At 43.2% G+C, this 22,464-nt stretch overlaps 1 protein-coding gene across 1 annotated transcript in view; it reads right to left on the bottom strand.

Annotated features, from left to right (window-relative positions):
* The window catches only part of LOC147017922 (broad substrate specificity ATP-binding cassette transporter ABCG2-like), a 118,779-nt gene that overhangs the window by 25,574 nt on the left and 70,741 nt on the right, over window positions 1-22,464 (bottom strand). The window contains exons 9-10 of the mRNA XM_085899924.1: window positions 10,070-10,152; window positions 746-835 (exon numbers count right to left, since the gene is read on the bottom strand). Coding sequence (XP_085756050.1) covers window positions 746-835; window positions 10,070-10,152 — 173 coding nt within the window. The remainder of the gene's footprint in view (window positions 1-745; window positions 836-10,069; window positions 10,153-22,464) is intronic.

Raw genomic sequence — 22,464 nt, 5'->3', positions numbered from 1 at the left:
TTGTGTATATCATAGAACATGCACCCATTTCAATTACTTTGCAGAAGAAATAACAATAAAAATGACTAAAAGCTGTTAGAAGTCAGAAATATTTTTGTCAGAAAAAACACTTTGAGTAAAAATTATTGTCCCTTTTAGGCCATTAGTTCCTATTCCGATCCAATATGAGTATGCCATCCGTCTCTATCTATGTAAGTGCTACCACAGCAAAAAATAAGATAATAAACTCAAACAGAAGACCAAGAAGAACTGTAAGAAGTAAAGAGCAAATATGGAGTCATCAGGAAGAAGCTGGCTAGGATATGGGTTTCCGCCATTACTCCACAACCCTCAAAACCCATCCAGGGGCTGCCAAGTGGGTCTTACAGAAAACTTTCGGTCAAAATTCACTTCACCTTAGAGAGATAGATAACAAAAGAGAGAATTAGAGAATAAAAGAGATGAAAGAAAAGAAAAAGCAAGAATTGGAATGAATAAAGAGAAATGTGAAAAAAATTAGAAAGAAGGTTGAAGGAACAAAGAACAGATGTCGGGAAGAAGCAAAATAGATAGATTTCAGCAGTTACTCCCCAGGCTCAAATGCAGCAACATGTATATAAGCAACTAGAGGTCCATCAGCAGGGAAGCCAATCCATACAGCATTAGGATATGGTACAAACATTATCGAATGGTTGATTTGATGGTCTAGCATTGATTTCCCATATTTTTATTATTTCTACATAATACAAAGGGACAAATTGCTCACACAAATATCTTCTTCTCCTGAATGAACAGGTCGACAGCTGACAGGCTTCCAAAGCACTGTATTGTCATCAAAAAGTACATTGCACCCACCCTGCAAAACAGTGTGAACGTGTCAAGTCAAATGGCCACATGAGAAAAATTAATATATCGTCAAAACAATAAAGTATCTCGAGGAAATAGTTAAATAATTTTTGGGTAGTCGATCTAGTCTACCCTTATTATCAGTATTTCCGTCGATATGCTTGTCTGTCTGTCTGTCTGTATGTATGTCTGTTCGGTCCAGTGCTCCGTTAATACAATGGCGATTTCGATGAAACTTGGTTGGTAGGTTCATACCATGACCTAGTTGTGTGCAAATGAGAACCGTTGCTATGGATACCACCATTGCCCAGCAATGGACCTTTGAAATTTTCAAAAAAAAATCTCAAAAATTTGTTTTTTCGAAAATCAAAAATCGGGCCACGAGCAACTGTGGGCAGTACATTCAGCCATATTGTCAAAAATTTCCAGCTGGATCCTATGAAAACTGTCGGAGAAGATAGACTTTGAATGAACCCTGGTTGAAAACAATAAAAAAACGGAGTTCGTTATATCTCAGAGACTATGAGTCAGATATACATGAAACTGGTATGGTAGGTTCATGGTATGTCCTAGTTATGTGTGAGAAAGAACCGTTGCTGTGGACGCTTTTGTTGGCAAGTAACGGCTGAAAAACGACCAAATTTCACTTGATTGACTACCCATGTTCGCCTACCGGCTTGTTATTGTATTTGTCTGTGGATTGCTATCAGGGTTGGTGCCTTCATTGTGATTAATGACTATTTGCAGTATTATGTTCCTCAGAAAGCTGTGGATGGAAAGATCACAGGAGTGGATGGACACATCCATTAATCAATACAACATTAAAGCTATGTTTGTAAAATATGAGAGCACTTTAGAAGTTCCCTTCCTCGATTAATAATTCAATGAGCGATAACATAAATGTTGTTTTTCTATATCTTGTGTAATCACAGTACATCTTGTTAAAGTGAATTTTCTAACAAATCAAAGTTCTTGTATTTTAACAGTGAAACAACAACAGTTGTTACCTTCGCAAAGTTTGTTGCGAAGGTTATGTTTTGATCGCTGTGTATTTATTTATTTATTTGTGAATATGTGTGTTTGTTTGTTATTTGCATAACGTTAAAAGTATTGAACTGAATCGCAGCAAATTTGGTGGGATGATTGGTTATTATCCGAGGATCATTCGATTAGATTTTGGGAGCGATCGGGTCAAAGGTCAAGGTCAAGGTCATGAAAAGGTCAAAATCGTCTTTTTACCATAGCGCGGTCAATTTGTATCCAATTTGCATGCAACTAATGCCAAAATGTTCAGAATTCAATGCCCCATCTTGGGATATGTGACATGACACAATGACGTAATAACCCTTATTAGCGGTTGGGAGTCAAAGGTCGGGTGGGGGTCACGACATTGCAAAATGTGCGGTTTTAGACATAGCACGGTCAATTCTTATCCGATTTGCATGAAACCAACACCAAAATGTTGACTGTTCTGTTCCCCACACTCTAATACCAATTCCAAAATTAAGAGTACAAAGGTCAAGGTTGAGGTCATGAAAAGGTCAAAATCGTCATTTTGCCATAGTGCGGTCGATTTTTATCCAATTTGCATGCAACCAATGCCAAAATGTTGTGAATTCAATGCCCAATCTTGTGATATAAGATATGACACAGGAAATTTAATGTTTATAAGCCATCATAACACATATGAGATGGCAGATGTGGTGTGGGATTAAATACCCTCACAATCAACGGTTTATGGGGGGGGGGCAAAATGTAGTGTGGGCGAAGGTATGCGCTCTACTGAGTGCCCGTTTTAGTTTTATTGTTGTACTCCTCTGCCGGGCTGGGAATTTTGTCACATGCCTTCATAATATTCAATGATGTATTTGAAACAATCTTTGTGATGTTATTCTCTTTGCAGTTCGGTGGGTAAATAAGGAGAAATCTCACCCTGTCCACATCCCTCACTTTCCCTACCCTTCACCATGAGATGCCAACCCATGGAATTTGTTTGTGCTCTATCCTCTAAATGCTTAGCATCAGGCATGGAAGCAGCACATACCATTATTTTTGTAAAACTCGGCCAGGGTCAGAATCGTACCGTTGACCTCTCAGACTCGAAAGAACACTCTAACCGTAATTCCACTGCATCGAATTTAAGACAACAGCCATTTTGGACACAGATGCCAGCCAGAACATAATGGAAGCAGTATTTTCACAACAGGAATCTGGCTGGCTCTGTGTGGAACTGTTTGTAACCTCAACCTCATGTCACTGTTAGGATTTGAATTTTCCAATATATTTGAAAAAATTGAGGAACTTCTATATATAAAGCAGTTTATCATACCTATGAAATGCCCATTAAGTAGTTATGCATGTAGTTTAAAAAGCTCGCAATACACTGAGGTAAATCGTCTGTTCGAATCCTAAACCTAACTTTCCCCTCCCTCCCAACCAAGACAGGGTGAGCCAGATGGTTTAGCATTGTTATACATTTCTCCACCTTTAACCAAGAAGCAAATTCGGTACGATTATAAATTAAACTAGAACTGCCACTTTATAACTGCTGGCAGTGATGACCGGGTACCCAGTCCGTCCGCCTTTGATACAACATGGGAATTTGTGCAGATGACAGTCGCAAAGTTTCGCATTCATCGGGAAAGTGGTTCCAGCAAAAAAACATTATTGAAGAGTGATACAAACAGAGGCCTGCTTCGATATGGCGTGGGACTGAAGAGCTACGAACCGGGCAGCACAAAGCGTTCAATGTCCTTATTACTGGCGAACAGATTCAAATAATTAAATAATTCTGGCTGCCAAACCGCGTGACCGATCAGGTTGAAATTTTAAACTTTTGTTTAGCATGTCGGCTGAATTACAAATGTGGAGTTTCATATATATAGAAGTAGCGGTTCCAGAGTAAACATTAATTAATATTTATCCTTCAATCCAAGATGGCGGCCAAACCATGTGACTTGTGACGTCATAATTTTCAACACATGTGCAAACACGATCGGCGACGATAAGTGCAAATTTTCGCTTCGCTTGGTTAAGCAGTTCCAGAGAAAACATTATTTAATATTTTTCTTAAAACCAACATGGCTGCCAAACCCTGGGCCCGATCCCATTGAAATTTCAAACCCTCATTCCGCATGACTGTTCCACCATAAAGGTGATGTTTCACATTGATTGATGCAGTTGTTCCAGAGTAAACATTAATTAATATTTTTCCTTCAATCCACTATGGCTGCCAAACGTTGCGTCGTATCTCAAAAGAGGGTGAGAACTTTTTATTCGTCATGGAGAGGCGGTCATAGTGGTGGAGTTTCGCCTGGATCTGTTCATTCGTGTCAGAGAAAAAGACGTTTTAAGATATTATTTTTCAAACCAAGATGGCTGACGAACCATGTGACCTATGACATCACAAGTTTATATTCTGCTTCCAACTGGGTATTGGAACACGTGCGTGAAGTTTCGTGTTAATCGGTAAAGGTGCGTTTTTCTATCCAAGATGGCCGCCAAACCATGTGACGTGTGACATCATAATTTTTAACACTCGTGCAGACACGATGGTAGATGATAATTGCAAACTTTCGATTCGTTGGGTTAAGCGGTTCCAGAGAAAACATTATTTAATATTTTTCTTAAATCCAAGATGGCGGCCAAACCGTGTGACTTATCAATTCGAAATTAACAAACTTATATCCCCTATCTGTCCCGAATATACTTCTGAAATCTGCCCTTCATCCGACCAGCGCTTCTGGAGAAGAAGATGTTTGAAGGTTTTAGGGTTTTTTCAAGATGGCCGCCAAACCATGTGACGTATCAACAACAAATTAACAAACTTGAGAAAGGACCGCATGGGGAATATATGTGTTAAGTTTCGTCTTGATCTGTCTTGCCCTTCTGGAGAAGATTTTAAAAATTTATTCATTTTCAATCCAAGATGACTGCCGAACCTTGTGACCTATGATATCATAAATTTAAATTCTGCTTTCCATCGTCGTCCCGAACAAGTGTGTGAAGTTTCGTGTAAATCGGATAAAGTCTATTTTTCTATCCAAGATGGCCGCCAAACCATGTGACTTCTGAGGTAAAAATTTTTTTACCATGTATGCAGACTTGAGCGAGGAAGGCACTTGCAAATTTTTGCTTCGATGGCTTATGAAATACCAGAGAAAACATTATTTAATATTTTTCTTAAATCCAACATGGCGGCCAAACCATGTGACCTATCACTTTGAAATTAACAAACTTGCATCGCATACATGTCACGAATATAATTCTGAAATCTCGCCTATTGGACCAGCGCTTCTGGAGAAGAAGATGTTTGCAGGTTTTAGGGTTTTTTCAAGATGGCCGCCAAACCATGTGACGATCAACAACAAATTAACAAAACTTGAAAGAGGACCTCAGGGGGAATGTACCTGTAAAGTTTCGCCTCAATCTGCACAGCCGTTCTGGAGAAGAAGATTTTTTTAAAAAAACACTAAAAAACAAGATGGCGGCCGAATTACGTCATCGATGACGTCAAGAAAAACATTTTCGTCAGTGATTTTAGGCGTAGATGATGCTCAGAATTTTTCAGATTTTTCCTATACGGCGTTCTACTTGACGAATTTTCACCGGTATATCGCTTCACCTATGACGTCAGGAAAAATCACACGTGTTCCCCATAGGGAGCTTAGTAAAATGTATCAAGCGAAAAAATTTTCCATTGCAGGGTTTCTGAGATACAGAGGTCCAAAGCTTATCGTTTTTTTCAAGATGGCGCCCGCACCACGTGACCAATGACGTCATAATTATAACGTGATTGCGCTATCAAAAAAGATACATACTGTGGTGAAAATTTTGTGTCGATCGGACTTAGTCTCCCAGAGAAAATGGTTTTTAAAGCGAAAAAGGGTGCAAAATGCCGGCGGAAAAAGAAAAAGAATAAATAATAATAAATAAACAGAAGAAAAACAATAGGGTACCCTGTACTCACAGGGTACCCTAATAAATTGTAGACACTGGAATTTAAAATGCAGGAAATTATCACAATTATTAAATTGGTAATTGCTTGGGATTCAGGCTGTTAGAGGTTCATTTCACTGCCGAACATCAGTTAATTGCTTGTGATTAATTACCAGGGATTTGCGCAGATGAATCCCCTCAGTGCGAGGCCAAGCTTGATATATCTCTCATTAAATGGGGTTCTTTCGTCCCCTCTTCCTGTCCAGGCTGGAGTTCCTCAAGGCAGTGTTCTGGGCCCTGTTCTTTTTCTGGTTTCCATCAATGATCTCTCTGACTTTGGAAAATCCTCTTTATCTCTTTGCTGACGACTCCACCCTCTGTCGTACCCTCTGTCGTCCCTCAGACTGGCAAGCCACAGCTTCTTCGCTCTCTGCAGATGTGGGTAAAATCACAAACTGGTCCAACACGTGGAACATGTTTTTTAATACAGACAAATCTCACATTCTCACTTTGTCTCTCTGAAAGTCTCTCTCTCCCCCCACCCCCCCATCGACTTTACAATCCTCTGGAGGAAGTCCTTTCTTTCAAGCTTCTGGGTCTCACTATCCGCCATGATCTTTCCCGGGAAAGCCACATTTCCAACCTGACCTCCAAAGCCAGTCGCCAACTGGGAATCCTCTGTCGTGAAAAGTCGTTCCTCGCCCCACCTGAGCTCCTGACCACAAACAAAGCTTTCGTCTGCCGCCAGAAGGAGTACTGCTCTCTCCTCTGGGCTGGTGCTCCTGCCTCTCACCTTTCTCAGCTTCACACTGTGGAAAGCAAGGCATTTCAGATAATTGGCATCTCCCGAGATGAGGCTGAGTCTTTGGGCCTCTCACTCTCTCATGGCAGGCAGGTCTCCGGTCTCGCCCCCCCCCCTTGCTCTGTCTGTGATTTGTCCCCACCATATTTCCACAGGGTACTCAAGGTCCGCCAACAACCCCCATCTGGTAAAACTACCAAAATCATGAATCACTGCTCACCTTCACTCTTTAATTCCTCTTTTTTCCCCACATTTGGAATAAACTCCCTCACTCTGTTCAATCCCATTCTTCCCTCCAGGCCTTCAAAACAGCTGTTCACCACCACCTCTTATCATCTCCCATCCAAATCCTCAATCTTTTCTACTCCCGTTAATCCACCCCAAATCCACCTCCTTCAAATTCCCTGCTTTCCTTCCTGAAAGTCCCTGTAATGTCCATCTTGTAATCCCCATGTTCCCTGCTCCATCCCTCCCCCTTCCACAGATCTCCGAACGTCTCTATTCCCCACTGTTTTGTCCTTCCCTCTCCTGCCACTCTTGTATCATGCCTCCCTTGTTGTGCATTGTGTGTTAGCTCTCATATGACCCTCGACATGGTATACAAAATAAAATCTTTACTCATAAATGTTAGAGTGTGTGAGTCAGTCAGTAACTCAGTCTGTGTGTGTGTGTGTGTGTGTGTGTGTCCTTCGTAACTCCAAAACCATGAAACCTAGGAGACTGAAACTTGCATGCATATTTAGGAAACTCCAAGGGAGTGCTTGAGTGAAAATTGGGTGTTTGGGTTCATTAAAACACCACTTTTGAAGACAATTAACACCTTATTTAATTATATTCTTTATGACGTGCATCCTCGGACACCTAGGTGTCCCTCGATGGAGTCTTAATTCACATTTTTTTTTGGCTTGATCAACCATGCTTTGACTTAAAACAGGCCACAATGATTTCTTCACGATAAAGTATTTTTTTCACTTTCCTTGCTCATATCATCGAATGCTTGATCATCATACCTACAAATCATTGGATATATTGCAATGCTTATAAATGGCCGGAGACGCCAGTGTTCATGGATTTATTTCATTTCTGCACATGCCATAACCTCAAGAATCTCTTAAATTTAGCCGAATTACCAAATTTAAGCTCCAGAATTGAACTTGGCAGCAGTTCCAACTGCTAAAAAAAAGTTTTCATTTGGCCAATTTGGATACATTTGACATTTTGGCATCACCAGGACACATTTAATAATATGACGGATTGGCGATCGCTAATCGTTTGCCAAGCCAGCCATTCCTTATCAACCATTTTGGCGGAGTGCTTCCTTTAGTATCTTCACAATTCCACGATAGTCTCGTGAATACAGACACAAATATGATATTTCAAAGTTTAGTTTTGAAGCCACTTTGCGAGTACTCTATAATGTTCGCACTGTCACATAATACTGTTCGCACTGTATATCGATCAACTTCAACAAAGTTCAGGGGACACTCACCTGCATTTGGCCCCACATTGTTCTGCAGTGTATCGGGTGTTGGCTAGCTCACTGAAAATGTGCAATTATATTTTGCACCACGTTTCCCCCTTTTTGTACCATCATCTTTCATGATACGAACAGTCACTTCGGCATAGATCAATACATGTTGAAAAGTAAACGTTTCGTTTTTCAAAGTTTCTTCAACCGTTTCATTGGATTTTGGTAAAGATATTTGGGAGTACTCTTCAAGCTTCAAAGGCGATACCGCAGTTCGATACCGGACTTCGGAAGACAAAAAAAATTAGATGACTGAAATGAGTAAAAAATGTTTCTGCTGTGACAAAGCAATGAATCGCCACATCAAGGCAGGATAACCAAGAGGTAGGCATGCTCGCTCTAAGTTGTCTAGCATGGGTTTGAATCCAGACCCAGCTAAGAACTGTCATCCAAGTGTTTCAAATGTAGGGTGATTCATCAATGTGTATGCTGTCTCTCAGATGTATGTTAAACTGGGCATCACATCTGCCAGAATCCCCCCCCCCCTTTTCTCCTCTCCCACAGCAGACACTCCCCTCCCTTCTCTCTTCTCAATCCCTTCCTCCTCCCCTCCCCTCTTCTCTCATCCCTATCCCACCCGTTCCCCTCTCTCCAACCCCTCCCCCTCTCTCTCTCTCTCTCTCTCTCTCTCTCCAACCACTCTCCCTCACCCCCCTTTCCACTCCGCTCGCTCTCTCTCCCTTTCTCCCCCACCCTTTCCCCCTTCCCTGCCTCCCCAACCCTTCCACTCTATTAGGGGGACTGTTAAGGACTGACAGTTTAGTTTGTAATTTAAAACTGCTTCCCCATAGGGTAGCATGTACGAATCAGATTCGCAGTGAGCCGACCAGAGGGGTGCAAAGGTTGCGCATGTGCGAGCATGCATGCTTTCAGGCAGGCCATTGCCAGGTAGATAGCATGGGTTTTAAATGCTGCTACCTGGTTTTATAAAGAACTCAACGGTTAAAAAGAAAATACTGCTGTTTGGGCACATCTCATTGTCCTCTTCCTTTCCCAATCCCACACGCTGCCTTTCCTTCCCCACTCCTCATACTACCTTCCCTTTTTCTCATGCTGCCTTCAATTCCCTTCCCCTCATGGTGCCCTCCCTTCGCCTCCTGTCACGCTGCCTTACCCTTCCCTCACCCCACCTTCCCTTTCCCTCTCCTCACACCACCTAACCTTCCCCTCACAATACCTTCGCTTTCCTTCCCCATACACTGCATTCTCTTCCCTTCACACTGCCTTCCCTTCCCATAACGCTGCCTTCACTCTCCCTCCCCTCATGCTTACGTCCTGCCCTCTTCACTCCCCATGGACATCTCCCAGCAGTTTGCATGTGCTGTATAAATGTGCTGTTTTAAGATACCCCATTTCGTTCAATTCTGTACTTCCCCCCTCCCCCTTCTCCACAAGTCCCATGACCAAATGCTAGTCAAGAACCCTTCCCCTCATGCTTACCTCCTCCCAAACCGCCTCCACCTCCCCACTTGCCCCTTTCTCTCTCTCCTATTCTCCTCACTCCCACCTCCCCTCCTGGAGCGTATAGTGACGTTTGGTGAGGCATCGCTCTCCCCACCCCCTTTCCTCGCTCTTCCCTATTTCCTAGCGGCTAGCTCCCCCGTTCCTCACCCCTCCTCGCTCCCCCTTGCTCACCCCTCCACTCTCCCTCCCCTCTCCCTCCCCTCCACTTGCCCTCTCCCTCCAGTCTCCCTCCCCTTTTCCTCCTCTCTCCTCCCCTATCCCTCCTCTCTGCCCCCCCCTCTTCTCTCCCTACTCCCTTCCCCCTTCATAATCCTGTCAGCAAAGCGACAGGTTGCATTTGCTCACTAGAAACTGATAATTATAGTAGAAGAAAATAATTGCACCGTTTATCATGTGACCATGAAAATTGTGGGAAACAAAAAGGTTGGTTATGGTGAAGTTAAGATGTCAACACGAGAACTGACGATGACTCCAAAATAATGAACTAATTATACCGACAGAATGTCCCTTACCGATTTTGAATTCCACCCGCGTCGTCAGAGATGTCGAAGAAAATCGCTCCCATGGTTAGGCCCAGAAGGAGAGTGACCAGCAGCTGTGAGCCGACAATAGTTATTTCAGTGATGTGAATAACATGCTTGATAATAATTAATTATAGATGGCTGAAATACAAGTTATACAAATGAGGAATAATCACTTGGTGGTACAATATCGAAATATCGGAAAACAGAACATACATTGCCGAACCTTTTCGTATTGCATTAGTCAGGACACACGCAAGAACACCGGATATAGAGACTCAAGATAATCTATGCTCAGACCTGGTTCCCTTGTTGGCTGTTTGAACAAAAAGGAGGGTCATGTAGGAAGTGGAAAACAAGACAAGACCATCTGGCCCATCATGTCCACACACATCTGCCAATATCCACGTCCTCCTCAATCCTTCATCAGGTCAGACAGATTGTCAGGTTGTCAGGTCAGATCAGATTAGATCTGTGACTTGTTACAAGTACCATGTGTACCTGTAATAACATGTTTCATGGTCGGGTTGTCGGCGACTAAACCATCTCCTCCACCAGGTATCCTGGTGAGGAGGGTGTATGATATGGACGCCCAGCAGGATTAAAAACAAAACCTGTTAAAGGGTGGAGGAGCTCCTTGTGAACAAACGGCCATCTATATCTTGTGCCCAACTGTGTCTGTGGACGTCCTCCTGCAGTTGGGTTACTTTTTTATTAGGAGGTTGGTGGCAGGATTTGCACTCCGGCCACCGTAAAACCCTTCATTCAGCAAAACGTACAAAAGCATTAAAAAAATCTGAAAACCCACTCCGTGGAAGTACCTCCTGAGCAGCTGCCCATCACAGGGCAGCTCACCGGATGATGGGATTGGGGCAAAGCCTTCGGGACCCTCACTCTTTGATGACAGGAGGAAAACCATGGGGGTAATCTTCCTGGGTCAGATTTCGGTGGTGTGTGAGGGGGAGTTGCTGAGGTGTCCTCGACCAGACGGCAGTCTCCTTGGGTTAACCTGAGGTGGTCCCTTCGGGTGGGTGCCTGGAATGTCCTATCCTTAAGAGAGGATGATCACCTGTCTCTGTTAACGTCTGAGCTCAAGCGTTTAGACATCGGTATTGCAGCTCTCTCTGAGGTTTGGAGACCGGATTACGGTGAGATCATGGCGGGTGGTTACACCTACTATTGGTCTGGTATCTCTGATGGTTACCATGCCCAAGGAGTTGCTGTAACTCTGTCCAACACGCTGACTCCAATGATAAATGAGGTAACACCAGTCAACGAGTGTATTATGAGACTAAGGATTCGTCACACCTTGAGTTTCATTTCCCTGGTCGATGTAGATGCTCCAAATGAGGTGAGTGATCTCAATGTGAAGGACGCATTCTCTGTCACGCTTGAGTCTGTGGTTGAACAGTGCCCCAGGTGAGATACTCTTCTCGTCTTGGGGGATTTAAACACATCAAACGGATGATAGGGATGGTTATGAGACATGTGTTCATTCCCATGTGTCTGGAAATGTGAACCAGAACAGCACTAAGTTCCTTGACTTTGCAAGAAGTCATCGACTTAGGGTTCAGCACTCACAGGCTCATCGCAAGACTTTGCATTCCAACACTGGTGGTGTGGCAAAGGAGATTCACAATGTGCTCATTGATGGTTACTGGAGGATGATCCAGAACTGCAGGGTCCATCGGAGTGCTCAGTTCCTCAATACTGAACACAGACTTGCTGTAGCAACTCTGAAGTTGCAGCTTAAATCTGGTAGAATTGAACCATCCCAGCTTAGGATGGATGTTAGCAAACTCAAGGATGGCAGGGTAGCTGAGGAGTTTGCGAGCAGGCTGAGTGGGGATTTGGGGGGTCTGGTTGCTTTGAGGATTCAAGCCTGGTGTTGGCGCAGTGGTTAGGACAGCGGCTTGGGATCCAAAAGGTGTGGAGTTCAAGCCCCGTTGGGCCACTGAATTAATACACCAGGGGGTTGACTCAGCCTGTCATCCTTCCGAGGTTGGCGAAATGAGTACCATTGCACTGGGCCGGTGTATACCCCGGTTAAAATAGGTGTACCATATCCCTGTGTCGTAAGAGGCGACCAGGGTTGCGTCAGGAAGGGCATCCGGCGTAAAACATGTGCCAAATCACTATGCGGATCATACGGATGATCCGCTGTGGCGACCCCGAACGGGAGCAGCCGAAAGAAGAAGGTTGCTTTGAGCATTCCTGCAGAGTTGTGGAGTGCCTTCAAAACCACCATCCTTGATTTTGTTGGTGGATGTCTTGGAATTCACTTTCGGGTAAAGAAGAATTTTGTCTCTCAAGGGGCACTGGACACAATTAACCAAATTTACAGGGCCAGGCTGAATGGCAGAGCTGAGATGTTGAGGGAGATGGGGCGTAAAACTGCGTGTGCACCAAGGGTGGACAAGGAGGCCTATGTGTGAGGAATCTGTGAGTGGATAGAGCGTCACCTGTTGTCAAGTGATTGTCATCCTGCTTCCAGGGGAATTCGCACATTGCGTTCCTCAAAGCCCATCCGTCGGTGTACTGCAGTTAAAACACAGGGTGGTGGGATCTTGCAAAGGAGGCTGAAGTGAAGGGCTGCTGGGCTGGTTACTTTGAGCAGCTGTACCAGGCTGATCCACCAGCTGTCAAGTTGGTTGTCAGGGGTGTTACTTTTCTGATTGATGACCCTCCAATCAACTGTGATCCACCTTCATTTGTGGAAACACAGGCTGTGCTGAACGATTTGAAATGGGCTATTGCTCCTGGGATCTATGGCATCCGTGCTGAACTTCTCAAGGCTGGTGGAAATGCTAAACTCACATCGTTGCATGCAGTTCTGGGCTCTGCCTGGAACACAGGCATCATCGCAACTGACTGGAAGAGAAGCCTTGTTGTCCCTCTCTGGAAAGGGAAAGGTGATCGCCAGGACTGTAACAAAGATCGAGAGTTGATGCAGGTCTCATTTCTGGGCAAGGTCTTTGCTTGGATAATTCTTGATAGGGTTCACCAACATCTGCTTGAGCACCAGTGTCCAGAGTAGTCAAGGTTTACACCAGAGGTCAACAATTGACATTATCCTTGCTCTTCAGGTCTTCACCAAATGCAGATGAGAGTTTCGGCAGGGGCTGCTTGCAGCCTAGGTATATCTCTGTAAAGCATTTGATTCAGTGAATCGGGATGCGCTCTGGAGGATTCTTGGTCTTCCTGGGTGTCACCAAAACTGAACAATCTGATGTTTAAACTATACTCTGGTACCGAGAGTGCTGTGAGATGTGGTGATACCATCTCTGACTTATTTCTAGTTGTTCCTGGAGTTAATCAGTGGTGTGTACTGGCCCCCACACATTTCAGCCCTTGTATGGACTGGATTCTGGGGAGGATGTCAGAGAAATTAAGCTGCGGTGCATCATTTGGGAATGTCATGATCTCTGACCTTGATTTTGCAGATGATGCAGTCATCTTTGCGGAGACTCTTGATATCCTTTTGAGGGCCCTTGATGTGCTGAATGAGGAGTCAGAGCTGCTGGGATTACAGGTTTCCTGGGTCAAAACTAAGATCCAATCCAAGCTCTCAATAACATTTTGGATTTTGATATCTTGTCTGTTCTTGTTTGTGGAGAGGAAGTTGATGTCCTGGAGAGATTCATTTACCTTGGCAGTGTTATTCATGTCTCTGCTGGCTCTGAGTCAGTGGTCAACAGACATCTGGGTCGGGCCTGGGGAGTCATGGATTCATTGGATCATTGGGTGTGGCGCTGCCGGTACCTGTGCAGGAGGACAAAATTCTGAGTCTTCAGGTGGTTGGTGCTTCCAATTTTGCTCTATGGATGTGAGACTTGGAATCTGACCAGGGATCTGAGACGGAGACTTAATTCCTTTGGTACCAGGTCTCTTCGTTGAATCCTTAGCTATCGCTGGTCGCACTTTGTGTCCAACGATCAGTTTTCATGCTTCGAGAATGTTTGGTGGAATGAAGGATTTTATGGTGGCCGCAGTGCAAATCCTGCCACACCTCCTAATATGAAGTAACCCAACTGCAGGAGGACATCCGGAGACACAGTTGGGCACTAGATTATGGATGGGCATTGGCTCACAAGGATCTTCTCCACCCTTTGACAGGTTTTGTTTTTAATCCTACTGGATGTCCATATCCAAACACCCTTTTCACCAGGAAACCTGGTGGGGGAGACGTTTTAGTCACCGACAATTAGACCATGGAAGAGGTTAGTACAGGTTTACATGATACCTGGAACAAGTCACAGATCTGATCTGCCCTGACCTGACATGACAATATATATATTTATATATATATATATATATATATTTATATATATATATATATATATATATATATATATATATATATATATATATATATATATATATCTTCTTCTTCTTCTACTTCTTCTTCTTCTTTCGGCTGCTCCCGTTAGGGGTCGCCACAGCGGATCATCCATATGATCCGCATAGAGATTTGGAACATGTTTTACGCCAGATTCCCTTCCTGACGCAACCCTGGTCACCTCTTACGACACAGGGATATGGTACACCTATTTTAACCGGGGTATACACCGGCCCAGTATACTGGTACTCATTTCGCCGACCTCGAAAGGATGACAGGCTGAGTCAACCCCCTGGTGTATTAATTCATTGGCCCAAGGGGGCTTGAACTCAGGACCTTTTGGATCCCAAGCCGCTGCCCTAACCACTGCGCCAACACCAGGCTCATATATATATATATATATATATATATATATATATATATATATATATGAACATATATACATATATATATATATATATATATACATATATATATATATATATATATATATATATATATATATATATATATATATATATATATATATACATATATACATATATACATACATATATATATATATATATATATATATATATATATATATATATATACTGTATACATATATATACATATATATATATATATATATATATATATACATACATATATATACTGTATACATATATATATATATATATATATATATATATATACATATATATACTGTATACATATATATATATATATATATATATATATATATATATATACATATATATACTGTATACACATATATATATATATATATATATATATATATATATATATATATATATATATATATATATACTGTATATATATATATATATATATATATATATATATATATATATATATATATATATATATATATATATATATATATATATATATATATATATATATATATATATACTGTATATATATATATATATATATATATATATATATACTGTATATATATATATATATATATATATATATATATATATATATATATATATATATATATATATATATATATATATATATAATGACCCGTGAACCCTTTGGGTTCCCGTTGTGACAGCAGTTGATGAAAAAAATCATTTCAAGAAAAAAAAAGATAGCTCCAGCGAACTATACTGCTGAGGTTGTTTTTATTGATCAAATGCTCCCAAAGAGTACTTGACTGAATCAGGAATTGATTTTTTAATATTTTTTTTTTCATTGTCCGATTTGAACAAAACTTGATACTTCACACCGCAGACGAATGGTGAGTAAGGTGGCCCTAAAATGTTTGCGCTGTCCTTTACCATTTTGGCTGTATTTCGGGAATATACATGCATACATACAAGATGAGAGTTTTAGTAATACATAGAAGATATATATGTTGTTGTGGATTTGGAAAACTCACCCCGAGGGAGAGCATACATTGACACATAGGTGACCTGAGGATCAGTTATTTCATTAGTCTTTCTATAGATAGTCCTTGGTCCCTTGTCAAAGGGCTTTTTGGAGTCATGCGTTGGCTAGGCTGTTTGTCCAGTTTAATGTCATCCCCCTATAACGTGTGCGATAGGATTAAGTGTAGCTCGACAAAATCATGACAGGCACAGGAACTGCTTTATTCCAATCTGCATATCAATATGCAAGGCTGTAATTACACATTTCCTCCCTTCTAGATCTAATCCCCACCACAAGTAAACCTACACGACAATAAATGAACATTTTACTCATTTGATGGACCCTAGAAAATAGCATAATCAAACATTACAAGACCATCATTACATTAGAACACTGCAATCCATCACTTACAGCAAGTCACTGAAATGCACCATCTCGTTGATTGAGCACAGTCGTGAAACATACCCTGACTCGAGATTTTGAGGGGATTATTCTGCCCCAAAGCTGGATCACTTCACAGATCCAATCTCTCTGGAGCCTTATGGTGTCTCTGCAGATACCACTTTGTCCTGAGAGCTACCTCAGTTGGTTGAGATGCAGCCTCTGTTGATGCTGGTTGGTACAGCATCAGTTTCAGTGGGAACCGCTTCCGCTGGTGTAGGTATCTCTCCGTTGACCCCGACCCCTCCAACTCCATTCTTACAGGAGGGTCTGCTGATTGGAAAGGTTGAGCTTCACAGCTCAGCACGGAATCCCGCATTTGGTCGACATGCCATTTCCAAACGCAGGGCCCAACTGCAACATTATAATTAAAGGACCCGTCTCGATCTTACAGCACCAGTTACCCACTTGTGGTCCTGATGGTAGTCGTACACAAGAACAGGCTGTTCTACCAGAAATTCACGCATGTTGCCTTTACCTCCACCAAGGGCCTGTTGAAAAAGTCTATCGTTGATCCTTTTTCTGATATTAGGTTCAACTGCATCCAATCTTGTATGTAGTAGTTTGCTCAAAAACATCTTTGCAGGACTCTCTCCGGTTGTTGCATGAGGAGCATTCCGGTAGGACATCAGGAAACGGCATAACTTTGCTTCAGTGGTGCCCTTCTCTTCCCTCGCAGATCAAAAACCCTGTTTGAAAGTTTGGACAAAACGTTCAGGCAGCCCGTTTGTGGCTGGATGGTAAAGAGCAGACCGAATGTGTTTAATTCCATTTCTTTTCATGAAGAGGTTAAATTCATCCGATGTGAAATGAGGACCATTATCAGATACTAGCTGTTCAGGTATGCAATTCCTGCAAAAATCTCGTGCAGTTTTGTGATGGTTTGTTTTGGCATAGTTGACTTCATGACAAATGTCTGGCCATTTGGAATGCGCATCAACCACCACCAGAAACATCGTGTCAAAAAACAGTCCAGCATAATCCACATGTATCCTCTGCCATGGGGCCGAGGGCCACTCCCATGGATACAAAAGTGACACCTGTAGCATGTTCTGATGTAGCTGACATCCATCATGGCACTTAGTTATATGTTCAATGTCCTTATCAATTGAGAGCCACCATACATAGCGACGTGCCAATGCCTTCATCTTTACTACCCTAACGTGTCCTTCATGTAACTATCCCAGCACATGACTGCACAATGATTGTGGTGCAATAACGCGTGTGCCCCACAACGGCCAGCCACAATGGGCTGACTGTTCATCCTTCCGGTTGTATTAAGTTTGACTCTGTTTCGCCTCTGGAGACCAACTCTGAGTGACAGACTGTAACACTCGATACAACACCATGTCACGTTGCATTTCCCGTCTGATCTCATCACTTGTGAATGGAAGTAATTCAAACTGTGGCATGTGAAACACTTAAACTGCATCAATATCCTCCTCTGCAGATGGATGGATGATCTCAAGTGGAAGCCGTGACAGGGAATCTGCATTACCGTGATCGGTCGTACGCTTGTATTCAATGTTATAGACATGTCCAGCTAAAAACAATGCATATCGTTGCAGACATACGGCTGTCATCACTGGTGTGCTTTTGTGAGGGTAAAGGATGGATAGCAAGGGTTTGTGGTCCGTGACTAGGGTAAACGTCCTGCCAAAACAATGGTGAATTTTTTTTTTACCCCCAGATAAGAGCCAATGCCTCCTTATCTATCTGCAAGTAATTTTTCTCTGATTAGGTTAATGACCAAGATGCAAAGGCTATTGGCCATTCCTCACCATCTTCCATGACATGAGAGAGTACACTCCCTAGACCATATGGTGACGCATCACTGGAAAGTCGTAGAGGACTGTTCGGATCATAATGTATAAGTACTACATCAGAAGCGATCAACGTTTTTACCTCCATAAATGCTTTCTCGCAAGCCTTTGTCCAACTCCATGTGTGTCTTTTCTGTAGTAGCTGGTGCAACGAACGGATGGAGAAGTGTTGACAAATTTGGAAGGAAATGATGATAATAGTTTACCAACCAGAGAAAGGAGCAAAGTTGTGGGACATCTTTCGGCTTTGGTGCTTCGGCCATCGCCTTTACCTTGTCAGATGTCTTACTTAACCATTCCGCAGTGATTTCATGCGCGCAACAGGTTAGCTTTTTCTTTGAGAAACAGACATTTGTCTGGGTTTACCCGACAGTTGTGCTGTTTTAGCCTCTGCAAAACCAGTCCCAGAATTTGCAAATGCTCTCCGTTTGAATTCCCGGTGATGACTATATCATCGATGAGACATTGTACCTTTTGTATTCCTGACAATACCCAATCCATGGTACATTTCCACACTCTGCAGGGCATGATGCAACCTCAACCACCAGTCCGTTGTACTGGTACAGACCCTTGTGTGTATTGATTGTTCAGTACTTTTTGGAATCTTCTTCCATTCCCATCTGAAGATAAGCTTGGTGTAAATCAAGCTTGGAGAACTTCTTTCCTCCTGCCAATGTTATCAGTATATCCTCCACATATGGTAGTGGGTATTGATCCACCTGAAGTGAGGAATTTATTGATACCCTTAAATCCCCACAAAGCTTAATATCTCCATACAATGGGGACTACGGGCGAGGCCCATTCGCTCAGTTCTTCCTTGGAAATAATACCTGCCTGTTCCAATCATTGAAGCTCAGTGTCGATTTTTGGATGTAATGCATATGGAGCTGGCCTCACCTTGCGAAATACTGGCTTACTGTTTGTCTTTAAGCTCAACCTTGCTTTTGTGCTTGTCAGAGTTCCAATTTCATCCTTGAAGATCTCAGAGTACTGGTTGAGCAAGTGTTTCAACTGAGCATCAGTCAATCCGGAAATGGTTGAGTCGACATATATTGACTTGGCAGTGTGCCAATCGAGCTTGATCTTCTGCAACCAGTCTCTTCTAAACAAGGCCGGGTCCTGAATGTCCACAACATACAAATCCAGCACAGAGGATTTCTGATGGTACTTTACCAGCACTCATAGCTTGCCTTTTAGTTGAATTTGCTCACCCGTCAAAGTACAAAGTACAGCTGTAGGGTTCTTTAGTCTCAGATTTTTGTTTAGCTTGGAGTACTCACACAATGAAATGATGGAAACTGCTGAGCCAGTGTCCAACTCCATACATACATTTCTCCCTGCCACATTAAGGTGAATCCAGGTGACATCCAGCTTGTTGACATGGTTGGTTTCAATGTTAACTGCAAGCAAGTCTCCCTGGTCATTGTTACTGTTGCTACGACTCACAGGATGTACATTTGTGTTCGTTTTCTTACCAGGCTTCCGGCATCTTCTTGCTTCAAGTGATACCCTTCAAGTGATGGTCATAACATGCATCGTGCCGGAAATAACAAGTGTCAGGGTGATGTTTCCTTCAGCTTCGGAAACAAGACCCCCTGTAGTTTCCATCATTCTGGGCACCAGACGACCTGGAAGGCATGGCCCCAGCCTGAGTCGTCATCTTGTGGACCTCGGTCCTCCCTTATTCCGTAACTTCACAGAGTCTTTTGCAGCATTTTCCATGGCAATTGCGAGTTCAGTAGCTCTCCGGAAACTAAGCTCACTTTCCTGCAACAGGCGCTTCTAAATACTCTCACTCCTCAATCCACAGACGAGCCTGTCTCGTAATGTGTCATTTAGATTATCACAAAAGTCTCAGTGCTGAGACACCTTTTTCAACTCGGTGACAAAATCACAGATCGATTCTCCGTCACACTGATCACGTTTGTGGAATCGAAATCGCTGTGCAATTATGCTGGGTTTTGGGCATAAAGGATCCTGGAAAATTTTCACCAATTTCCCATAAAGCTTTGTGCATGGCTTGTCTGGCGCAGTGAGATTTCGAAGAAGTCCGTACATTTTGCTGCCAACTACGCTAAGAAATGCTGGCACTCTCTTTCACCAACAATGCCATTCACCAGAAAATACTGCTCCAGCCTCTATGAATATGTTAGTCTTCCCGCCCTTCATCAAAGGCTCGATGCAACTGATATAGCCTGCTTTATCTTCGTGGCACAACACAAATGGTGCCCACTCACAGTCTGAGTTCCACGGCCCTTGACGCTCCAGGCCCCAACATTGTCTTGCTGTTGCAGCGAAGCTCAACGGGCCTTGGACTTGCACAGCAGCTCAGCGTCGTTCAAATAATTTTACCGCAGTAAAGAAATCCCATCTTCGCCACCAGTTTATAACTTATGGGATCAGATTAAGTGGAACTCAACAAAATCATGGCAGGCACAGGAAATGGTGGGCCAGGAACTACTTTATTCCACACTGTATATCAATAAGCGAGGCTGTAAATACACCACACCCCTCCCCCTCTGTTACTTGCAATCTTTCCTCCTTCACACCATCGTTCTGCTCAATCTGCTCTGTTGCTTTCAATCCTTCTTCCTTTACACTATCGTTTTGTTTAATCCCTCTGTACCTTTCAATCATCCCTCCGTTACCCCATTGGCCCATTTCAATGGTCCACCAATAATCTCTCCTCCATCAAGCATCCTTTCAACAGTCCCTCCTTCACCCCATCGGTCTTACCTTCAATCCTGTGGCTGTTTGGTCATCCCTCAGTTGTGCGGAGTTCCTTCCCGTGTTCCCTCCATCTGCACATTGCTTGGTAACCCATCTGGTGCTCTCGGATGCATGCTCGTATCCCGTTTTGCATGCATGTTCGTGGCACTTGATGCTCGGCACAGCCTGGGGGTGTGGTGCTTTTTGCGGGCGTAGTACAATGCAAAACAGCGCGAAGGAGGAGGCTGGGGGCTTGTGTTGTGGCTTTGGGCGTGTAAAGGGTGGGGCAGAGGCTTCTTTGAAACTTCCAACAGAGTAGTGTGACAATTTCCACAAGTGATGTCATGCACCCGCCCCCATCGGCTGTGGACCAATGAGAGGGGGCGAAGGCTTGTGGGAGGAGGGGTAAAAAAGCTGACATGAAGAAGAAGAAGAAGAAAAGACGCAAAGAGAACTCATGACAAGATCGCGTCAGCAGGGACAAAGAGCGCTCCTGAGCAGACAGCTCAGAAAGCAGAAAGGGAAGAAGCAAAGGGTAGAAAGCAGAACAGAGGGTGACCACAGAATACTGAGGGAAGCATAAAGGAGAAATGAATGGGACAAGCTCATATGAGCAGAAGAGTGACACTGAGAAGGCTCATGAGGGAAGGAACAAAAACGTGTGAGGGGAGAAGAAAGGAAAGTTTCACGGACAGTTGATGTCGAGCTTCAGTGGAAAAAGAACACTCCTTCCACGAGCGTCATCCTGCCCTCTCGATCCTCTCAGCCACGAAGGACGAGGAGGGTGAACGGCGACACCTCATCGATGGGGGTCTGATGAGGAAAGATCTGAGGCAGAGGATGGTGAGTCGCACATCCAGCTTGCATATCTGGGACACTAGAGAAGACTCGCCTACTATGTCCGGGCACCTCAGGGACGTGGTCGTGTGTCCGCATCGCTTCACATCACCACTGCCCATCTTCCCCATTTATTTTCCTCCGCATTCTCCTGTGTATTTTTTGTGAGGTGAGGGAGAGAAGGAAAGACTACTTTCCTTTTCTCCATTCATTACTTTTACTTTATTTTCAAGTCCTTGTTTTATTCTTTGCCCTTGAGTGAATGATGGCCAAGTCTTTTGTTTAAGTAAGATTGAAGAAGAATATGTGTTATGGTTAAATCTGCTCTTATGTGCCTTTTACTTTGTTGCTTAGAAATCCTTGCTTTTAAATGATTGCTTGCTTGGGTGTTTGTAATAAGTAATTGATTGTTGCTGTTTCCAGTCTGTCTCGGTTGTCTTTTCCTTTATTGTTCCAATGCAGTGCATACGTAAGGTTAGACGGGATGTTCCACCCCAATAATTTGCTTTGTCAGCCAGTGCACACTCACTGCAAAGCTCGGCAGTAATTTGACTGAGTGCTGAGGGTACTGACCCTAATTAGACGGCCATCCACAGGTAAGGTATCACGCGAAGTAGTGCAACCATGCCAAGATTGGCTGTACCAATCAGTGTTCGTAGTTGCTTAGCGGAGTTATCTGTGCCTTGCGGCCTCAAGACCGGGCGTTCAGGAAGGAACCAAGTTCTTCCCCTCGTGGCAAGCCTCGAAACCCGGATCAGTGATAGGCACGTGCACGCACACACACACACACACACGTTTTATATATATATATATATATATATATATAT

This window comes from Eptatretus burgeri, chromosome 10 (assembly GCF_056783735.1).
Source record: "Eptatretus burgeri isolate ZD-2024b chromosome 10, Ebu_testis_v1, whole genome shotgun sequence".
Taxonomy (NCBI): Eukaryota; Metazoa; Chordata; class Myxini; order Myxiniformes; family Myxinidae; genus Eptatretus; species Eptatretus burgeri.
This window is presented reverse-complemented; position numbering and strand designations above follow the sequence as displayed.